The sequence below is a fragment of the Serinus canaria genome, chromosome 5 (genome assembly GCF_022539315.1).
Source record: "Serinus canaria isolate serCan28SL12 chromosome 5, serCan2020, whole genome shotgun sequence".
Lineage (NCBI taxonomy): Eukaryota > Metazoa > Chordata > Aves > Passeriformes > Fringillidae > Serinus > Serinus canaria.
Genome location: NC_066319.1, coordinates 39,015,263 through 39,037,469, shown reverse-complemented (window position 1 = coordinate 39,037,469; position 22,207 = coordinate 39,015,263). Strand labels below are relative to the sequence as shown.

Here is a 22,207-nt window from a genome sequence, read left to right as displayed (position 1 = left end):
TTCAATAAATAAATTCACCATTCATCCCGTCTGCAGGGGTGTAGGGTTTTGGTGCTTAGGGCAGAGTGAGACCCAGCCCTGCAGGAGCCAGTGAAATGGGCTGGGGTCAGCTCAGGGTGCCAGGTGGGGCCAGGGTGTCGTGCTAGTGGGCTAAACCTGCCTCTCCCTGCCAAAGAGAGGCAAAACATAGCTGCTCTTAAGCTGCAGTCCCTTCCCCACAGACCTTAGTGCTGAGCAGGGAGAGATGGGTGGAAGATGCAAACCGCCCTAGATGGATGGTCATCGTTTCCTGCAAGCACTGCCACGGGCTTGTCCTGCTGCAGCCTGGGCCATGGGCAGAGGTGATGGCCAGCAGAAGGTGGTGTGTCTGCCTGGGCACAGTGGGACAGGGCACAAGGGGAAGGGGCCTGGACAGCACTGGGCAGAGATGTGTACCAAGGAGAGGCATGGCAGCAGGGAATAGGCTTGCTTCAGGAGGGCAAATGGGGTTTGGGGCTGCAGCAGGAGAAAGCCCCAGAGCCAGCCGTGAGGCTGAAGGGAGCAGAGCCTTAGTGTCATTGGTGGCAGCTATGATGTGACACTTCCTGGTTCCCCAAAAGGAAGGGGGGGGTGGTGAGGAAGGCCTGGTGGGGTGGAGGAGCAAGGGGCAGGGGTATGCTCAAGGAGAGCAGGCAGTGGGCACTCCTGCCAGGCAGCCCCAAACACAGAGACCAGGGTCCCCCCTCCCTGGCAGGGGTGGCCAGGGACACCTGGCAGTCCAAGGGGGAACATGGTCCCCAGAGGACACAGTGTCTGTCGGGGCTGGCTTCTGCCACCTCTGTTCCCCCTAGACCAACTTCTCCTCCTTCTGCGATGAGTTCAACTTCTCCGTCTGTCTCTCATCCTCCGCCACTGCCGCCTCCTCCCCTGTCTCCGGCTTCCTGCCTGGGGCTGGGGTGTCCCCGGCAATGGTCCCCAGGACTTTGGTGCTGTGCTCCTGAGCTTTTGCCCTGAGGGCAGCAATGCTGTTTTCTCTCAGTTCCTCCTGGGAAATGGTGGTTTTGGGATCAGGACCCCTTTCTTCCTTGTCACCTTTGTCAAGCTTGGGCAGGGCCTGGCGCTCCACCTCTGTCTTCCTCCCCGCCTCAGCCGCTGCCTCCAGAGACTTTTTGTGCATTCCTAAAAAGAATTGTTGGTATTCGGGTTTAGAAAAGCGCCTGGGCATGGGAAAGCCATCTTGAACTGAAAACAGCAAAGATAAAGAGAGGCCAGAATTAAGGAAAAGCAGAAACCCTTGCTTCACACAGCAGTCATGGCGAGCCACTCGCTCTGGCTCCCGCACAAGGGCAGCCCAGCATCTGTGGACTGTGGCTGGTCCCAAAGGTCTATAATTACTCTCCCCTTCATTTCTCTCTGTGAACCTGAAGCTAACTTGTTCCTTCATGGAGATGAGGGTCTCAGACAGTGGCATAGTTGCCTGAGCTTCACTGAGGCTGGGGAGGGAGATCCCTCATTAGGAGGGATATTTTTATTTCTGTATCAAACCACAAACACCCTTCTGCCTCTCTCTGTTTCACACAGACAGGACAGGACAGCCCATTGTCAAGATGCCAGATCCTAGTTTTGGGGCAGAACCAGCCTGGAAGGTCAGAAAGAGGGAAGCAAAGAGTGACAGGGTAGCTGCTACCTCCATGTCTGCACAGAAAACCAAGTACAACTTGGGCAAAGACAGAGGATTTGGGAGTCCTAGCACCCATCCAGCATCACAGGGCTGGAGGAGTGTGACTGGGATGACCTCCTGCCTTGGGCAAGGACTGGAGCCCCTGCTCCAGAGCTGGGCATGAAATATGCTTGAGCCATGGGAAGGGAAGGTTAGCACCAGCATGTGGGCAAATTTGTGTCCCAGACAGATTCTGCAGGTCATGATCCAAGGTCCAGCAGGAATTTGGTGGAACCCTATTGACAAGGGTCATTGGCAGACGGAGGCATCGAGGGTGGCAGGATGGGGGGACCTTTTCCTGCTGCCCCTCACCTATTTTCAACATGACTCTGATTTCTTCCCTGCATCCCCCTGTCTCTACCCATTTGCCATCCCCCATGAAGTTGGCTGCTCTCTTACCCAGGAGCCAAGGGGCACAGGACTCCATGATGCCATCCTTGGCAGACTTGAGGATGGACTCGGGCAGCGGGATGGAGTGACGCACCATGGCACCGTAGAGCCCGTACTCAGCCATCACACTGCTCCTGCCCCAGCACTTCTCCCTCTTCCGCCATTTGGCCCGGCGGTTCTGGAACCAAACCTGGAGCAACAAGGAGGGACACGGTTTTTGTGCATGGAGAAGGCATGCCAGGCCCCTTTCCACATGGGATCATGCATGTGCTTCTGCAGCATGATGAAAGCAGATGGGTGGATATTTATCCCAAAGGCAATACAACCTCTTCCCCCATGCAACAGACATTGGGTATCTCTCCATCCCTCCCCTGAAGGAGTGGAGAGGGCCAAGTGTGAAAGCAGGTCCCATCCCTCTCCACAGGATGTAATTAATTTGCCATTGCAACCTCTTTTTTTCTAGTGGCTTTTGGCTCTCGTGCCTGGGATTTTCTTTTATTATTTGCTGTGTGTCTGAGCAGCGGTGCAGGGCTGCAGGCAGCGGTGCCTGCAGGGAGGGCTGGGATGGGGGCGGATGCTCGAAAGAAGGGGGAAGCTGCTCTGTGCGCTTTGCTCCGAATTCCCAGTTTGAAAAACCCCTCATCTTCTCAGAAAATTGGCAGAATAATCTCTGAGCTGTGACCTGGGGGGCAGTGAGCAGAGAGGCAGGCAGCGATGGCAGGGAGGGGGTGATACTCGCAGAAATCTATTAGTGCTCTCTCTCCGATTTCCATTCCTCTTGTCTCCCTCACCCTCCTCCCTCCCCGGCTCCCCTCCCTTCTCCCCCCCGAGCAGAGGCATCAGCTTTAGATGAAAAATTGCTTGAGGTCTATTCAGAAGGAGGCAAAGGAAGAGTCAGCCCCAGGGGCAGCCCAGGCCTGATTGAAAAATAAGTTAATTTCAGTTTGAATCGATGGGCCTCAGGCACTGAAATATCACGGGAAATTAAAGCAGCTGGTCCCCAGGGAACCACGCCATTGACCTGCGCTAATTAATGCCGTGGAGTTACCAGGCCCCTCTCCGAGAGGCAGTCCCTCCCTCCCGGTGGACACCCCAAACACCTCCTCATTTAACTAATTAGACTCACAGAAAATTGGGTGTTAATTTGTTTAGGATTTTTTTTTCCTTTTCTATTTTTTTCCCTCCCTTTCCCGGAAAGTACACGGCAGAATGGAAATGAATGTCGGGGTCTCGCTGGCAGATGGATGCTCGGGGTCACTCCGCAATCTTCTCCGACTTGATTGCTTGATTAGGTCGTTAGCACATTAAAAAAAAAAATTGCTTGCCGTCTGGCGCTGGCCTGATGAGTGGGATGAGGCGGGAATCGCCTGGGTAATTTATCTTTTTATACTGCAAAGAATTTGATTTCAATCTGCAGATATATGGAGGTGCCTTTGACACCTGTTTAACATTACAGAGCTGACAGCTTAACCCTCTCTTGTCCCACTACTCGTAGCTGTGGGGGAGCTCAAGCTGCAGTGGGGGGCACTGGGGGTCTGTGCCAGTCGCCCCAGCTCTGCCATGGGGACCATAAGACTGATGCCAGTGGGTGATGTCCTGATGTCAGGTGGCAAGGCAATATCATCTCTTCTACCTGTGCAGAGGAGAACTGCCCAGCACTGAAACTTTATGGTAGAGACAGAGCTGCAGGGTAGGCAGGTGGGTGACTTGCTAGCATTGATGACAGCCACTGCTGGCCATTCCCAGGAGCCCAGCCAGCTTGCTCCCCCAGACAGCTCTGTGGAATGGGTGGAGTGGTGATCCCACTGGCTGTGATCCCAGCTTCTCCCAGCAGAAGACACTCTGTGCATGTCAGAGAGGATTTTACCACGCAAAGGAAGGAGGCTGCTTCACCACATGTCACCTCCTCTGCATGATAAACGGTGTGATTTACACTTTCATACTGCCAGTCTGTAACCCCTGGACTGGGGAGGGCTGCAAATCCTGCAGGGCCTAAGCAAAGACCCTCAGGAATGCAGAGCTTCCTCTCCTCTCCCTCTCCTCCATGCCTGTGTGAAACATGGGTTTGCTTGGTTGTGCAGTCAGCAGGATGCTGGCAGAGGGTTTCACTCCAGGTCGTGCAATCCTCCCATTCCTGGAGCACAGGGTGCAGAGCTGCAGGGGCCTCTCTATGCTTCTCCTCTTGCCCTTTCTCTTCCCTCCTACCCTGATGCCCCTATCATATTCCTGCCTGCCTCATGCTTCTGATCCTTTTCCCTGGCTGGGTCTCAGCACTGCCCACTGCCACAAAACCTGCTACCCTGGAGCATCCCCTTTTCCATGGCGGTGTTACACAAACACTGGAGGCAGCACAAGCTTTGCCAGCTGGCAGCCCAGTTTTGACTAGAGCTGGTAGAAAATCTTCAATCAAAAAATGCTGATTCAATCACACAGGAAAAACTGTGTCCAGCCAGTGGAAGTGTAATCAAAATTATCTATAGCTTTCTTCTGAATGCCGTATTTTAATCTCAGCTGCCTAAGACATGCAAAATCTATGCTTTAAAGCCAAATGAGAAAATCAAAATTGCATCAACATCTCAGTAAAATCATTCTGAGATTTCCAAAACCAATTTTTGTCATTTGATGGGAATTTCCTCTTGGTTTTGATTAGGAAAAATGAAAGTTTGAAATCCCAGAATGTTTACCCAAACAGAAATCAGGAAGACTGACCATCTAGCTTTAATTCTAGGAACCATATCTTCATCTGAAGCATGAAATGAAGTGAAACCAATGGTGCTCAATACTGTGTATTGCTGGGATCAGATCCCAGTCAAGCATCTCTGTCACAAGCTCCTTCTGAGGAACACTGAGTGATGAGCTACAGCATGGCACTGGCAGCCCCCATGCCATTTCAAATCAGCAGGATTGTCCCCTGTGTCCTGTTTCATGATTTTGTCCTCATTCAGATGGCTCCATCAGTGGGGCTTTCATTTACGAGAAGATCTCAGTGATTTCTTAAATTTATCAACGTTACCAAAATTTTCACATGCCTTGATTCTGAGCTGAATTACACAGTGATTTTAGTAACTCTGAGCTATTTTCAGCTGTACATCAGTCACAACATCCAAATATGCAGGTATTTAGTATTGGCACCTCACCTTTCCAGGAGAGGGTTTCCCCCTTACACTTTACTCACCTTACACACCTCTTGTGGTTTTGGTATTCTTTGGCTGCTTATTGTCCTTGCTTGGTGATATCTACACTACAGCTTCCTCTAACTCTGTAAGATTTGGTCTGCTTCAAACAATGTCTAGGTTTGTCCACATTTCCTCTTGCTCCTTCCCACCCTGTGGATTGGCTCAGTTTTGTGAAATGCTTTACTGACATTGCTCTGTATCCTGCACCTTCCTTCTCTCTTGTTTTCATCTTGGGTTTCTGTTGCACAGCCCAGGGGATGGTGAAAAGACTGTGTTCCTGCTTCCACATCCCATGGGCAGTGGTGAAACCTTCTGATTAATTTTAGATTGAAGCATGTCACATGTTTGTGCAAAGCTGTCACAATGTGATATGCAGAGGTGTTTTTTGGACCAATGTGTTACACCCAAAAGGTTTCACACCTCTATTTTCACAAAAACACTCTTTGTGAAATCCAGTAAACTGCTCCAGGAAGCCTGTTCTCCAAAAATGGACAACAGAGAAAAGTGGACAGGTTTGTCTTGCACTATTGCAAAAAGAGGGAATGTTTCTAACTTTAATCATCACCTAACACTCACCTCCAGTGCCCACTGCCCAAAGCAACAAAAGTTCAGGCACTGTGTACTTGACTATAGGGTTGCAAGGGTGTTGGAGTAGGAATTTTGGAGTCAAGACTGGCAAGGATAATCTCAACAATTTTCTCCCCTGAATCACAAATGACAACTGAAACTTCTTCAGATTATTGATGATGCAGAAGAGCAAATTGTAGGAGGAGAAATCTCTCATTTTGCAAGGGGACATAAGACTTGACACATCCTTGTTATCCACATTCATCATATTAGTTTGTTTACCAAATCAGTGCCTGAAACATTGTCTGCTGAAGAGAGAAATCTCCCTGAGGTTAGCCATAATTCAGAAATCTGAATTAGTGAAGGGATGTTTTAAAACATCTGTGGTATTCCTGTGAATTGTTTCTGTTTTTTCAACCAAAAATTTTCTACTGGTAACACTCATTTTCTTGGCAGCTACTTTCCAAGCTAGGGTAAAAAGACAGGAAAATTTATATTGGATTTTTTTTTTCTCATTAATATAAAATATATATATTTTTTCCTGCCCAAGCATTCCTCGTCTATTAAAGGAAAATTCCAGGCTTGATAATTGTGAAATTTTGCTTCAACCAATCTCCCGTCCTGCCTTTGATGGAGCATGGAGCATTCCCACAGGGGCATTTCTAGGAGCGAGGTTTGCGGAGCACAAGCCGGTGCCAGCCCGGAGCAGCACGAGCCGAGTGTCCGCTAGATGGCCACCGGCAGGTGCCCGTCCGCACCTGCGGACACACGGACACGGACACACGGACACGGACACACGGACACGGACACACGGACACCGCAGCGCCTGCGTCTGCCGGGCTGCAGGGAGCAGCTGCACACAGCTGTTGGCAAAACAGCCCCGAAAGGAAGGGGCAGAATCCCAAGACCCCCGGAGTGACGCTGAGCCCGGCTCCCAGCACACGGACAGGCAGGTGTGTGCTCTTTGTCTGTCACTTCCCCGCTTGAAGCACTTTGGGGGGGTCGAGCCAGCACCTCCGGCCGGGGCCCCGTTGCTATCTCAGTACCCAGTTTCTCCTGACGAATTCACCTCGCCCTTACTACCTCCTCCCTCTCCAACCCAAGACTCAACAGTGATAGTGCTCAAAATAAAAATCTCCTCTGATAAAGCAGTGATGACCTCATCCTCTTATCAGACAGGACCTGTAGCCCTGGCTGGGTTCAATCTGAAGATGTGAACACTGCAAAGAATGACCTCATATCTTGCTTGGACCATGTCCCCACCTGTACCCACGAGAACTGGGGCTGTATAATCGACTGCCATGAGAGTGTGAGGTCTGACTGTGCCCTGGGGCTTCCTCAAATCCCTCCATTTTAGCAACCACTACAGAAAAGCTTCCTGACTGCTGGTGGAGACTGCACCACCTGTGTAAGCCTGGAAACAGTTTATTGCTGTCTTTTCAAATGTAACGTCAAAGTTATTGGTACTGTTTATGGTGACATCACTTTCTATGGCAGGTGTAAAGTGGTTATGAAGTTAAATGAGAGCAGTAAAGGTTGCACATGGGCTGCATGGCTGATCAAAGGACTCATCATCCCTCTTCTTGCTAACACTGGGAAAGAGCTTGCTGAACTCCCTTTAGAAAGGGCTATTCCTGTACACAACATAGCAAGAGCCCTTCTGATAAAAGCTGGAGTTGTGTCCGACCCCCTTGGCTAACAGGTCCAACCAGAGACACAAGATGAGCTGTGAGACAGCGCTCATCCCTCTTGGGTGAAGACATGATGGTGTATCCAAGCTTGGGTCTCCTCTAAACTGAAGGAGTAACAGGGCACTCATGGAATACAGGCTTAATGGGCACCCAGCAAAAATGTAGATGATGTTATCATGCCACCAGTCCTGCAGGCCAGTCCTGTCTCTGAATCCTGCTCTTAAAAGCACTGCCTGGGCCAAGAATAACTGTTTGTTGCAATTTATCTGACTTATGCGACCAAAGCTATAAAATCCTTCTTCACCAGGAAACATGTCTCAATCTGAGGGTTTCACCTGGCCTCATGGGCAACATTTTTTCACTTCCTGTAACCTTTCAAAAGCAAAAAGCTTCATTTGCTGCAGGGGTCCCATCCTCCCCATAGAAAAACAAGTGTGCACACGAAGTGCAGGGTCAGTACAGTGAGATCAGTGGTTCAGCACACACTCAGTCTGCGTGTGCATCACATCTGCACAGCAAATGCATCTCTGAGACACTGCCTTCATCACGGCCACACTGTGATTCCAACTGAGCAGCAGCTTAGCTGGCACTACAGAATAGGCCCCCATATGCTGGGACCTGGCAGATCAACACCCAAATTCCTCTTTTCCTAACATGCTGAGTGAAAAACAAGAAAAACATCAGGGTCATAGAAGCATAATAGTCACAGGAAAGCTGACAAGAGTGCAGCCATCATCCTAACCCACAGAAACCCAGGGAGACATCTGTCATTGTCACAAACAGTGATAGTGCACATCCATCCTTTAGGTGATCACAGTACCTGAGTCCATTAACCAAGCTGCTATCCTGCCTGAATTATTTCATTTTGCATTCTTTTCCCCCACTAACACTGCTCTGCAGGTCCTCTAGCACAGAGGAAACCTTAGCATAGATCTTCATAAACACCCATAAGTAATGCACTGTGTATAATCGTGCAGGGACACACCACATTATCACTTTCATGCTAGAGAAGGTGAGTCAGGACAGTCAGAGGAGAAATGTCACATCCCCTTCACATGCCTTTCAATGGACCCTGAAATCAGACCGTGGGGTGCCAGCATTCCCCTGAGGCTGTGGAGCACTGCCTGTGCTCTGGGACTGCCCCCTGCATGCCAGCATCAGCTCCCTGGTGCCCTGCCCTTCTTCAGCAGACACTGAGCAAAGGGCAAAGGTGCTCTCTGACCTTCCCCAGAAAAACACATAGGCACCAGAGGCTGTGCACCAGCAAGAGATGGTGTCTGCAGTACTGCTGGTGCCCACTGCTCCCTGAGATAAGGCTCAAGCCTTACATGCATGGGGGCAGTCTGCAGAGTCCCCAGGGGGTACAGCACATGCTTCACCCTTGAAGCACTGAAGCATTAGCTGAAAGATATCTATATAAACATGACATTTTATAAAATGCTGTAAGATGTAATCAGTTTCCATGCACCAGCTTGAGTGGGCCTTCAGCACTCTACTCCTACTCCTGCGTCTGCTCCTGGCTTTGCTTGTTCCTCAGCTCTGTGTACCCTTTACCTTGCTTGGGTAATTCACAGCTCCAGAGGTTTTCACATGACATCTTCCAGCTGCAGAAAACTGATTCTCCAGGCACTGGCTGCTGCTGTGCCACTCACACCTGCAGCCAACACCACCAGCTTGGGCACAGCAGAGCTGATGGTGTGACCTGCAGAGCTGGTGACATGCAGGCTGTCCGGGAACGCTGCTCACACCAGGACAGCACACCTGAGCTCACCAGCACAGTCCCAGGTGTCTCCCTTAGCTGTGACTTAGACACTGAGCCTTGATCTCAGTCATGGTCATTGTATCAGCTGAAGAAGTTGATCCAGTGAAATAACAAATGGCAGTTGTTATAGTGACAGTGATGGGGCACTCTGAGTTGGAAGGCTGGGAGTGAAGGGACCCAGAGATGTCAGAAAGGTGTGATGTCCATAAAGCAAGTTGTCTTGGAATGGACATCACTGGCACATCTGGCTATGAGCAGTGTCTGGCACAGGTTCATCATGCATGATCACATGGATGGGATGGCTAGATCCTTCCAAGATTTTTTTTCTCAATGACACTCACAGTTCAGCCCTCCCTCTGGATGAGCCAAGCAGTGCCTTTGGAAAGGGTAGCACAGTGAGAAAGTATTTTGGCATGTGGATCCCAAAGCTGCAGGTGAACCAGAGGCACGGGTGGGCAGCCTGTCTGTGCTGGCCTGCCTGAGCAGCACAGGTACCAGTTAACCTGGCCTGGCAAGGTGCTGCTGCTTATCCACCTTGCAGCAGGTCAGCTACAACAGCCAGGCACGAGTCAGTCACCAGGTTACTTCTAGACCAGGGAAGGAACATAAAACCCCGTGTTTATGTGTGCAACATGCATGGCATGAGCATTTATACAACTCACAGAAAGGCAACCAGCTACAAGCAATGCTTGTCTTGCATTTCCCTGCTACAATTTCAAAGAGAAAGCTGCAGCTGAAAGCTCTAATAACTGAGTGGCAGCCATAGTTTCAGCCCTGCCTTTCCTCAGACATTTGGGAGCCTACCAGATACCTGCTGAGAGATAAAGTAGGAAGCAAATGTGATTCTCACACTGGGCAGGTCCTAAACTGAACACCTCTCACTGCTGCTCCCAGGAGAGTAATGCTCAGGGTAGACAGAAGAGCACTTAATGCTTTTTCACAGCCTCTGATAATGCACCCTCTGGAAGACACTGTAGAAAGAGTTTGTTTCAGAGCTCAGTTCCTCTTTCTGCTCCACAGAAGGACCTGCCAGCCTCATGCACGTGAGGTTCTTGGTGTGTCTGCTGTGGACTGGACTGCTCTAAGTGCCTGGGCAAAACCTGGCTCACAGAACACCCACAGGGAAGGGCAATGAGAAGGAGAGCAGGTTTGTGCTTCCAGAGAAGAATCAGAAGAACTTGTTGAGATCTATCAGAGTATAAGAAAAACACTAGAGAGAGAAATAGATCCATTAAGAAATAAAGGGGAGAGTAAATTAACTGAGTGTCTAAAGTGCTTGTGTTATTGAACTGTTAGAAAAATCTCTATTCAAAGCCAGGAAAGGAGGAAAACTTTGTAATAAAGGGTCATTAAAGGAAAACATGAACACAACCATCAGCTGTTCCCTCTGCCAGGTCATAAGACTGGAGAGGAATTAACTACTGAAATTGCTGGGATGACTAATTATTTTTAAAAATCAGATGTGAAAAACTGCAGTGGTATCAGAAGAGAGAAATTAAAGTTCATTGTTAAGTGAAGAAGTGAATACAGGTTTTCCCAGCACAGGGATTTGGGATGGCATTTCCAGAAGAGCTGAAGTGCTCAAGGAACTGCAAGCCTAAGCTAACTCGGAGAAGTGTTAGCCTTAAACTACTGTTGTTAAGGAAATGGGGGGGTGAATGCAGGGAAGAGTTGTCCCAGCCTGGCATCATGCCTGCAGAGCCATTCCTGATTCTCTTGGACATGATGGGGAAAGCCTTTACCAAGGCACTCCAGAGAAATGGGCTTCAGGATGTTTTGCTGCCCGCCTGTCTTTCCTCTCACAGGGAACTCGTGTTACCCAGTGCTTGAAGGTGTCAGATCCTTGCTGAGAGTGTCTCCAAACCATGGAGAGAACAAGCAGTGTCGCTGTAAAGGGCCCTGTGTTCCTCCCAGTTCTGTGCAAAAGCACATCAAATTCCCAGTCCCTTTTCCTGGGACAGCCATAAACATCCTGCAAGAACAGAGCAGAAGGCAAGAAGAGGCAAGTTTGGTTTTATTTGTTTTTTTGTTTCATTTAGAAAATTGATCAGGGGCTAAAGCAACTCAGAGACTGAACACAGAGGGATAAAGCAGTACCTGGGTAAAGAAAATATTCCTAACTCCATACCTTTACCTCTTCACCAAAAAGACCTTTTAAAACTGCACCTAACAGCCCCAGCTGCAGCAGGGTAAAATCCCACAAGATAAGCAGGCAATGTGCATGGTCTAGCAACAAGCAGGAGAGCCCCCACTTCATCAAGCTGAAGTGTCATTCCCAGCCCTCCATTTTTCCTTCTTTTCTCCTACCACATTTTCCTTCTCTGTCCAAAAGCATGTGGTGTAAGACTTTTCAGACAAGGATCCCTTTGGAAAAGCTTGCCTGGGCCCCTGCTCTTGCCCATCACCCAGCCCCTCTGTTTGCAGCTCTGGTAATTAACTTGTAAACGAAGTTCTAGCACATGGGCTGAAAACAGGCCATAGATAAAGGGTAATGAAAACAATCCATTAGAGAAAGGGCCAAATTAAACAACTCTTAATTGAAAAATGGAAATGAATATGAATTTAGATCAACTAAACAAGCATGTTATTGAAGAGGCAGAAAAGTGGATGAACTCCTAACATACCAATTAAAGACATGGAGGCAGAGATGCACCATATGCCATGAGAAAAACTCATAATAATATTCTCAGTAAGCCACTAAGTTTGATTAGTTTTATTACTCTCACTTGTATACTTCCTACATTTCTAGAAGCATAGGGGAAGTTTATGACACTTATCTGGTATCACAGAGCCATGGCTTGCCCCAGTGCTCACAAATTATTGGCAAAGTTAGCCAGCACTAGCTGCTCAACTCTATTTCATGATTAACTGCTTGCAGGGCTCTTGAAATGTATATATTTTGAAATAGTTGGCTCACACAACAGCAACACTTTTGGCTTGTCCTTCACCTTGGTAATCTACCTCCAACAACCCTACCCACTGTGGCAATTTCCTTCCAGCTACGTGGTCCCCGTGGATGTGCTGTACAGAGGTGCCAGGTGGAGCCCACTGGCAGTGTGCCTCATGCTGGCCTTGCTCTGTTCTCTGTGTCAGAGCCACCCAAAATTTTAACAAAAGTAGACAGGTCCTCACTTCTTAGAGCAATAGTGATAAGCTTAGAAAACCCACAATCACCACTTTCTGCAGCACTAAGTAATGCTCTGGCAGCCATTCCAGGCACGCATTCAGGAAAGGTCACCAACTGCATGGAGCACTCACAGCATTCCATACTTACACCATGGGATTCAGACTACACCTCAGCACTCTGCAACAAGCAGGAAAATCTGCCAGGAGAGGGAGAAGCCAGGGCTGCTAAAGATGAATAAAACTAATTTTTCCTTCACGCTTTCTATCCTGTTTCTTGAGGGGGCTCTGTGGGCTCACTCCTGAGCTCACACTCAGTGCAGTACAGGCTCCTCAGGCCTTGCCAAATTATCTTCTTCTCTAAACAGAGAACCTTTTTGCAAAACTGAAGGAAGGTAAGCCTCTGTCCTTGCAAAATACTCTTGGTACTTGCTTCCCTCTGAATGATTACTCCTCCTGATTCCTCCATCCCTGTTCAGCTCCTAAAGGGCTTCACAGTGATACTGAAATGTGTTCATCTGATAGCTAAACCAATACTTTTTCAATTAGAGATTTAATTGACCTTGTTTTGTTTTTAGCCAAAATTGGCCTCAAGGCTGCCTGACAAAGCTTGCTGGATGCACAGACAATCCCTCCTCCTCACACAGCACCAGCCTGTGCTTGGGATTCCTTCTGCTTATGTGAGCAATTTTATTTGTCCCAAAAATTGTCATCTAATAATTACCATGCAGCTTTTAACAAGAAGAACTGACAATTTTTAGCAGTTTTATTACCTTTTTTAATTGATTGCTTCCCTTAAAAGGTGACTCTAATGTCCCTACAATAGCAGTCAGGATCTTATTTTTTTTTGAAATACTGATTAATCAATTTGTTTGATCAGCAGGAGACATACTATAAGGACAAACATACACAATCATTTCAATCATCCCCAAATCAAACTGTTACTGAACTTGCATGTTGTAACTACTCAGTTTAAAGTTTGGAACTGTTATGTATTAATAAATTCAATAGGGATAACTTATCTAAAATCTACAAGTTACACTTAAGAGACTTGTTATGAGAAACAGCAATTTAAGTCAGATGTCACAGTATTTGTCAGCCTCAGGACATTTTTAATACTTCATAGTGTTTATTAAGGATATACCTCCTCACAGGAATCTACTTACCTCTCTTGGATTTTACAGAACAGTCGGGTTTATTCCAATACTGGCACTTCAACTCCTATGAATATTCTTTCGGATACATTGATTAATGTGGTCATTTTCAAGTACACTGCAAAATGGCCACAGTGACATCTGATGTGACTTGTGCACAGTACCTCACTATTATAAAAAATTATTTTCCCATGCTGCCCAATGGGAGGATGCTCATTTTCCTTCCAGGAGCAGCCAGCTCAGTGTGGGAGTAAGACACACACAGTGTGTGTCTGCCTTGGAAAAAAATACACTTTCATATCCTCTTTAAATGGTGGGTTTGAATATTTTTTTCCTGTATTCAATGTTCCCTTAAACCAGTAACTTTCTTGGCCTCTGATGGCTATTTGTAGCGTTCTGCTGAAAGCTTTATCTGCAAACAGTTCTTATATATCATTCTTTCAATTGCCCTTTTTGAATTTCACTTTCACATCAAATTTCATAGGTGATTTACTTTCTCTTTGACTAATACCTCCTGAGAAATAATTCCATGAATGAAAATAAGGGGTAGATATCAGTCTTAGGTGAAGATCCAGTGGGAAACCACATGAAATGCTGTAGAAGTCCACAATGTATGATGCTCACAACAATATTAGAAAACACTTTCATTAATGACCTACAGGAGGGAGAGAGCATTGCTGAAAGATGAGAGGAACCACAAGCTACAATGAAAATGCAAAACTATAGAGCTCCCTCAGGCAGCTGGAAACTCATGCAAGGAAAAAAATGTAATGATGTGAAATTATAAATATTATGAAGATGGGAGTAAAGATTCATTGTAAGCTGTCTCTTCCAAGGAGCATTAAATGATGCTAAGAGATTCAAAGCAAGACCTACTGCACTCAGGCAGTTCTGCTGCAGAACAACTTGCCATGGGATATTAAGATATTTACATGCATTCAAAATCCCAGGAGACTGACCAAGTGCTCAGTATCACTAGACAGCTGCCCTGTGTAGCACCCACCTCTTGCCACTGTCAGAGCTGCTAGGGCTGGTTTTATGCTTGTCAGCCAAAGTTAACAAAATTCCATCTGAAACCCAGAACACTGAAGGAAAAATCCTGAGCATAAAATAAAATCTGTCTAAAAGAAGTCTGAAGCAACTGAATTAGATAAATAGAAATAAATAAGGAAGCAAGCAGGTCAGTGCTAATTCAGGACTATTTGTGCAAAGGACAACAGGTCCAGCTGAACTGGTGTGAACACACCCAGCATGCAGCTGTCGGCATGGGGTCCCTTAGCTCCAGGAAGGCTGACAGACAGGATGGGCTTCATGTAAGAACAACCACATGATTAAGAGATGAGCATGTGATTTATGAAGGATGATTTAAGGAAAGATCTTTGCAACTTACTTAAGCAATGATGAAAACCGAAAGTGACCAGGAGAAGAAATATCTTACATTTATTTAAAGAGTGTGGACTTTATAACCAAGGGGAGATAATTAGGCTTGTAACAAAAAGGCCCAAAGTTAAAAAGGAATATGAGGTAAAATATCAAGAAGTACGATCAAAGTTGGGAATCACCTTGCCATGGCTGGTCACACACAAAAAATATGGACAAGGAGATTTCATAGAATGTGTGGTAAGGGACAATGGATTGCTGACCTATTGGGAAGAACAGTGGTGCTCAGGACTCCTTTGTGAGCCTGATGCTCACCCTGACAACGTGCTCAACAGATGTTACAGAAGTTCTGTTGTTTCTCATTATTTCCTCTTTCATGATCAGCAAAACTGTTATTCACAATCACTTTTTTCTGGAATACACATGCCATTAGCTACACCTGATATTCAGAACAGCCATACATTGGGGTGCTTCTGCTGCCCAAGTCCAACCTGATCTCAAGAGCAGAGGGGTCACAGTAAGGAGCCCTCCTAGGTTTAAAAGCTGCAATACAGGAGGAGTAAGCAGTTGCTCATTAGCCAGCTGCAGAATGACAGGGCAGACCAGTCAGTGACAGTAAGATACTTCTCCTGCTATTTAATTTCCAAATCAGTTAAAATACTCAGGGTGTTCCAGGTGCTGAAGCTGTACAAGCTGGGTCAGCTCTACGCTGTCTGCCACAACATTTCACTCCACCTCCCACAGAATGGAGGCTCTCAGCTCCGGCCAGAGAAATGGGGCCTTTGGAATTCAACATACACTGTGCCACTAGATGAACCTCTTCCTTTGAAAGGTCTTTTAAGGGAAATCAAAGGATTTTCTTTCCAGCCCAGCACCAAATTGTGGCTGTGGGCAACAATAAACTCCCAACAGTCTCTCCTCTCTTGACCTGATGTCCTAAGGATCACAAGTGGAGAAGTGACCATCCATCCATTTCACTCCTTCTAAAGGCAAAGCATCAGGGCTTGTGTCACAGAGCAAAATCCTAATGCATCAGGTAGGAGTTGAGATGGTGGGCCATTATTTCTGAAGACTGGTGGAAATCCTGTCAGCACACAGGTTATCTACAAGCTCTTAGATCAGCAGGAGTCCTGACAGGTCAATGGGATAAGAAACACGAGCTGCTCTTATAAACATATCATTTTTGATTGAGCACAAGAATAAGGGTGGTGAGGGGGGCTCAGAACAGAGGGAAAAAAGGCTACACTTTTGTTTTGGAGGATCTTCCTGTCCCTGCACGGGGTCATACCTCAGCAGCTTCCAGCATCAGCGTCATCCTGCTGAGTGCCCTCTGAGCTACATTCCAAACCCACAAGGGAGCAGCATCCTGGGCCATCTCTTCAGCACAGAAAGAGCAGAAGCTCAAGACACAGCTTGGTGGGTGCTGGGCATGCATGAGAGATGAACAGAAGGAGGAACCAGGGAAGCCTGGACCCTCCCAACACCACATGGCACACAGGACAACGTCTCTTGTAGAAACTACTGTGCACCAGTCACAGAGGCCAGCCACTGCCACTGTGTGGAGAACCAGGGCAGGTTAACTTCCAGCCAGACCAGAACTTCACCTGCTCAAGGCAGAGTGGAGTTCTGATCTGGCCATTACAATCCTGTGCCTTGTGTAGAAACCTGACGGGAGCAAGCCATGGGGTACATACAGCAAGGCAAAAGAAGCTGCTGGAGCCCACCCTCATGAGCATCTGTTAACTCTGTTCAGTGTGCCTCCCACATTGGAAAAAGCAGCTGTTAAGTCTTCTCCAGCTTTCTGGCTGTAATGCATGCCAAAGGCTGGTCCTGGCCCAGCCCTGCAGCTCAGGCTGCTCCTTCCTGCTGGAGGATTCACCACACAGCAGCTCTATTTCACACCCCCTTGTTCCACCTCCTCACAGTAGCACGACAGGACTGACATGCAGCTAAAACCTTAATGTTAAAAGCCATTAACTTAAAGATATTAACTTAAGCTGTTAACTTAAATTTAACAAATTAACAAAAAACCCCAAAAAATTATCCCCAGAAACTTTCAGGGAAACGTCACTTGAGGAGGCAAATCCAGTCAAAGTGCAGACGTGGTGCAAACATCTCGCTGGGATTCACCCATCATTCCCACACTGAATCCTACCCACAGCTGTTCTAGCTGTCCACGCCATCCCTGTGCATCCTTCTGTGGCCAAAGGAGCAGAGATGAGCTCTTTCCTTTCAGCAATGCCTACCCAGACATGGTCTCTGGGAGGCTCTCTCCTTGCTTTTACCAAGACCTTGAAACGCTGTCAATCTCTTTTTGCATGCCTGTTGTCCTCTGATTTAAGATTCCCTCTGTTGCACCCCCCAAATGGCTGGTACCACACACCAGGCACAGCACATGTCAACACACAAACACCAAATACAAATCTGCTAAGAATATCTGATCTGCCTGCCCAGCCATCAAAAGCAGGAGAGTGGACAGCCTGGGGAAGTTTATTCAGAAAAATGTCAGCCTGCCCATGCCACTACCTTTTCTTCATGGAGGGATGGACATGGCTGAGAGCAGCACAACAAGGGGGTCCAAGAGATATGATTACCTGTATCCTGTCTTCTGGCAACTCTGTTTTCATGGCCAGCATCTCTCTAGCATATACGTCAGGATAGTGGGCCTCATTGAAGGCCTTTTCCAGCTCCTCCAGTTGATAGGATGTGAAGATTGTCCTGAGGGGAGTAAAACTCTTTGATCAAAACACAAGAAGCAGCAAAGATGATGAAGAGTCAGAGAAATGGACACTGAAAACAGTGAAACCAGGGTGACCGGCTCATACATAGCTTTTCCCCACCTCCTGTGTTCCTGTGCACAAAAGGTCAAGTGCCAGGGTGAAAGGAGAACCAGAAAATGCCAGAAGACAGCATTTTTAACAGTTACAAATCATCTTCCCTTTCAGGGACTTGCCTCTGGAGACAGTGCCCCCCCAGCAGCAAGCACCCGCAGCGATGGCAGCTGATCGTAGACTCTGCCGCCTCTTGGGAGGATCATCACACTGAGATGAAGCAGCATCTCCTCAGCACCCCATCTGGAGAGGTGCTGAGCCCTTTCCCAGCTGCTGGTCCTTAGCCTCTTCAATCTCCAGGAGCAAATAATCCTTCACCTTGAGTCTCAGTCTTTGGACAAATTCTCCAAATGTTTCCTCCACCCCAGCCCACCACTTTTCACCAGTTCTTCTCCATGAGAGCCAGGACCAGCTCCCTTCCTCTGCCTTTCCCCTGGCTGTTTCCACTCCAGTATCTCCTTAACTGCTCCCTGCCAGTTTGCATTACTCCATTATCCTTTAGAAATCCTCCTGGACTGCCCTGGGCAGGCAGGAGCCCAACCTGCCCCAACGAAGCCGGTTCTCAGTTTGGGACAACCAAATTGAAAAATCAGCAGCTGGAAACCCGAGACAGATTAAAGCCTTTCCCTGGCAGATGGATGAGAAGTCTCGGACCACTTGCACTCCCTGAGGGTTAAAACTCCCACCTTTCAACTCCTCCAGTAGAGAAAGCACAATTTTAGATAAAAGCTAAAAATACTGCAATGGCAAAAAAAAAAAAAAAACCAAACCCAAACAACAATCAAACAAAAAACCCCAAGAAACCAAAAAACAAACAACAACAACAAAAAAAAACCAAAACAAAAAACTCAAACAAAAAACCAAATCAAACAAAAAACCTCATCCAAAAAACAAACCAAAATAAAACAATCCTAAACCCAACAACGAATCGCAGCCCCTGTGCAAAGTAAATGTGTAAATTTACCATCAATCTAAAAAACATGTATCTCCCAGAAGGAAAGAGGAAATAGAGTATTTTTCTAAAATACATCCAAATTTCAGAAAAGCCTTTCAGTTCCAGAGAGCATAAACAGAAAATATCAGAAATATCCTCTGCTATACAAAATGAAAAGGATTCCATCAGATCGATAATAATACTAACAAAAGCAGGATGCAAATGCAAGGGACCTGCCTGCAATCAGACCCTTCTTTAAATTCACTTTTAAATCCATTCTCTTTTCAAACAGTTTTTCTTCAACTCTGACAAATCTGCGCACTCTAGGGACAGCAGAAGCACACTGAATCATGTATTTTCTCTCTCTAGGACCACAGAAAAAATTATTCCAATTTTGATCCAGTTTAGATTTCAAGCATTCCCCTCCATCTTCCTGCCACCAAGAGCGCGGATGGCTCACCGGCAGGAGGGTTTTGCTGACATTCAGCTGAAGTTTTTTTCCCTTTTTAGCCCATGCCCGGGTAGTCCCCGTCCCTTTTGCAATTCGCAGCCCACTGTCCCTTTTGGTGTTTCTATCCTGCAGCTATTTGCAGGCTATTGGCCAGTCATCTTCCAGCCCTTCCTCGGGACAATTAGAGGTCTTAACTGTTTACAACGGAATATTCAACTACAGACAAATGTTGCAGATCTGTTTCTGTCTAAAACTGAAAACAAAACAAATCTGAATTTCGTTTTCTATCTCTCATCCAGATCGGGACCAGTATACCAGTCCCAGCCGTGTTATCGCCCAGCCCCGTCTGGGGTGCAAAGAAAATGAAGTCGTACTTACTCCAGAGCACCCAAACTGGGAACATTTGCCTGGGGAGGCAAAGCAGCCCTCCAGACCGAGCCTCCTGTTGCACACATAGCAGGATGTCTCCCGGGATATTCGGTCTCCTTCCACCCCGCATCCTGCTAAGCTTTCACTGGAGCGTCTTTTAATCCACCTTTCCTGCATCGTGGCAGGACTGATTTAATTATTCCTAAATCACCCTCAGTGGATGGTGTTTGGCCTTCCTTTGTCCCGGCGCTCTGGCCACAGCAATGCCAGAACCCAGCACGGGATTTTTCGTTTCTGTTTATTAAGCGCAAATGAACCAACTCCATTTTAACTGTGGCAGAAGTCAGGCAAAGTCTATTCCCCTGACCGTGCTTATAGGAAACCAAATCCCGAAGTGGATCATCGTTTCCTTAAACAGTTTCCCAGCCTTCTTCAGCTTCTTTGCAGGCTGTCTCTGATCCCCAACTATTTAATCTATTGGCAAAATATTTATTTTTATGTAATAAAATATTTAAATTATTTCTAGGAATTCTGTCTTGCTGACAGCCAGTATTAAGATTGCTGTATGTGCAGCTGAAAACGGCTTTTATTATTTCTGACAGGTTGATGATTTTCCCTTCCAAACACTGATGATCCGCATTCCACCGCAGCTCATGGGCTACACAGGATTGTGACCCGGGATATCAGGATCCGCAGCCAGAAAAAATTAAATAAAATTTCGCCTGTGGTCGAATCCCCCACTCCCTAAAGGCACGTCCCCATATCAGATTTATTTTGGACAGGGAGGAAGAATAAAGGGAAGGACCCACTCTAGAAGCCGCAGGGGCGCCGGGGCGCTCCAGCGGCCGGTGCCGGGAAGAATATTTTGCTCCAGGCCGGAGCGGGCCGTCCCCGCCGGGGCGGCAGGGCTAGCCGGTGGCCGGTTCCCTGGGGACTGAGGCGGGAGCGGGCGGGGTGGCCGCCGCTGTCTTACCTGTGCCGCCTCTTCTTTCGTTTCTTGCTCTGATTTAGGGAGGATTTGGACATTTTTCGGTCGCTGGAGGAGACATCCTCGGAATCTGCGGAAAGAGGTAGCGGCTGTAAGCCGGGGTTCGCTCCCCGCCAGAATCCTCCCGGGCAGGGCCAGGCCCGCCGGCTCCGCTCCCTCCGCCGGCTCTGGCCCAAGATTTCGTTGCGATCGCGCCGCGGACGGGGCCCGACGCCGGCTGCTCCCTCCAGCGCGGCACCGGCGCCGCTCCCGATGCGGTGCGGGCAGCTCGGGGCGATACGCCCCAGCCAGGGAAGGCTCCGGGCCGGGACCGGGCTCTAGCTCTCGCCTCTCTCCACCAGAGTCGTTTGCTGAGGCTGCTGTTGCCTCGCTGCTAACACGCAGAGCCCGGCGAGCTCAACAAAACCGTAGAAAAACGGGAAAGCCGCAGCCCCCGCTCCGCGGCAGGGCAACCGCGACCGCCTGCCCCAGCCTGGGGATCCTGGACCGCGCCCCAGAAACACCGGAGCGGGGAGGGAGAAACTGAGGTTTATAGAGCTCCCAGCAAAAACAAGCCCCGGGAGGAGCTGCTGCCTATCCGCCGCCCCCGGCTCCCCAGGGATGCCACGGCCCGGGGGTGTTGAGGGCAGGACGCCGCCTCCTTTGCCCCGAAGGAGCAACCGGGGGACAGATCGGGGACCGGTATTTCGATGAGCGCTCCGGTCCCTCTCCTGCCCGCGGCGCCGCGCCACCTGCCCGGGCCCGGCCCCGTGCTGCGGGCGGGGGCGACGGGCACGGCCCGGGACGGGCGCCGCTGCCGGAGGGAGGCCGGGAATTGCCCCAGGCGCCAGGGTCCGGCGCTGCTGCCTGCCGCTCCGGGAAGCGGCCGCGGAACGGGGCCTGTAGGCAGAGTTGTGGGAGGCTGCTGCCGTCTAGGAAAAGGATGCCGAAAGACCTCTAATTATTCGGCAACACGGGGTCACGGGGGCCGCTCCGACGGGGCTCTGCGCACCCCTAGGCCGGGCGGCCGGTGCCGCGCCATCAGACCGCGGCCGCAGCCCCGGACGGGGGAAAATATGGTCCCGCCCGCCCTTCTCCTCTTTTTCGGGGTCGAAACGAAATCTCCCTTCCACCGCCGAGCAAGTGGCCTCCCGCCCGGACACGGGGTGCGGGCGGCGACTGCGAGCGGGCGGCGGTGCTGGTGGGGCGCAGCGGCTCCCCGGGGGCCGGGGACGTGCCTACCTGAGCTGGCCGTCTGGCTGCTGTCCAGCTGCCCGGGGGCCCGGGCCAGGGGCTGCAGGTGGACGCTCTGGGGGTCGGAGAGCACCTCTAGGAAGGTGGGCTGGGTGTAAAAGCCGGGGATGCCGCTGGCCCCCAGCAGCCCCATGCCCACGCCGCCCACCCCGGCGGGACTGAGTACGGAGCGGGCCGCCAGCAGGTGCCCGGCGGGCAGAGAGTCCAGGGCGGCCCGAGGGTGCGACGGCGGCTCCTTGTTCAAGCCCAGGATCTCCTGGATGCCGAAGCCGGTGCAGCGGGGAGGGGTGGGCCCAGAGTTGGACTTGACCCCAGCCGCGGGGGGCGGCGGGGGCAGTGGCGGGGCGGCGGGGGCGGCGGCCGCGCCGTCGGGCTTGGGCTTGCCGGGCAGGCTGGGGGCCAGCGCCGCGCCCGCTTTGCCCGTCATGCTGCGGCCAGCGGTCCCTGGTGCCCGCTCCG

General features: G+C 49.2%; 1 protein-coding gene across 1 annotated transcript; it reads right to left on the bottom strand.

The window, feature by feature from the left end:
• Positions 1–826: 826 nt before the first annotated feature.
• On the bottom strand, positions 827–22,175 carry VSX2 (visual system homeobox 2). Its single transcript, XM_030240646.2, has 5 exons — positions 21,737–22,175; positions 20,501–20,585; positions 17,537–17,660; positions 2,099–2,279; positions 827–1,158 (listed from the first exon to the last, which is right to left on the bottom strand). Exons 1-5 carry the CDS (start codon positions 22,173–22,175, stop codon positions 827–829), a joined length of 1,161 nt encoding a protein of 386 aa, XP_030096506.2.
• Positions 22,176–22,207: the final 32 nt, after the last annotated feature.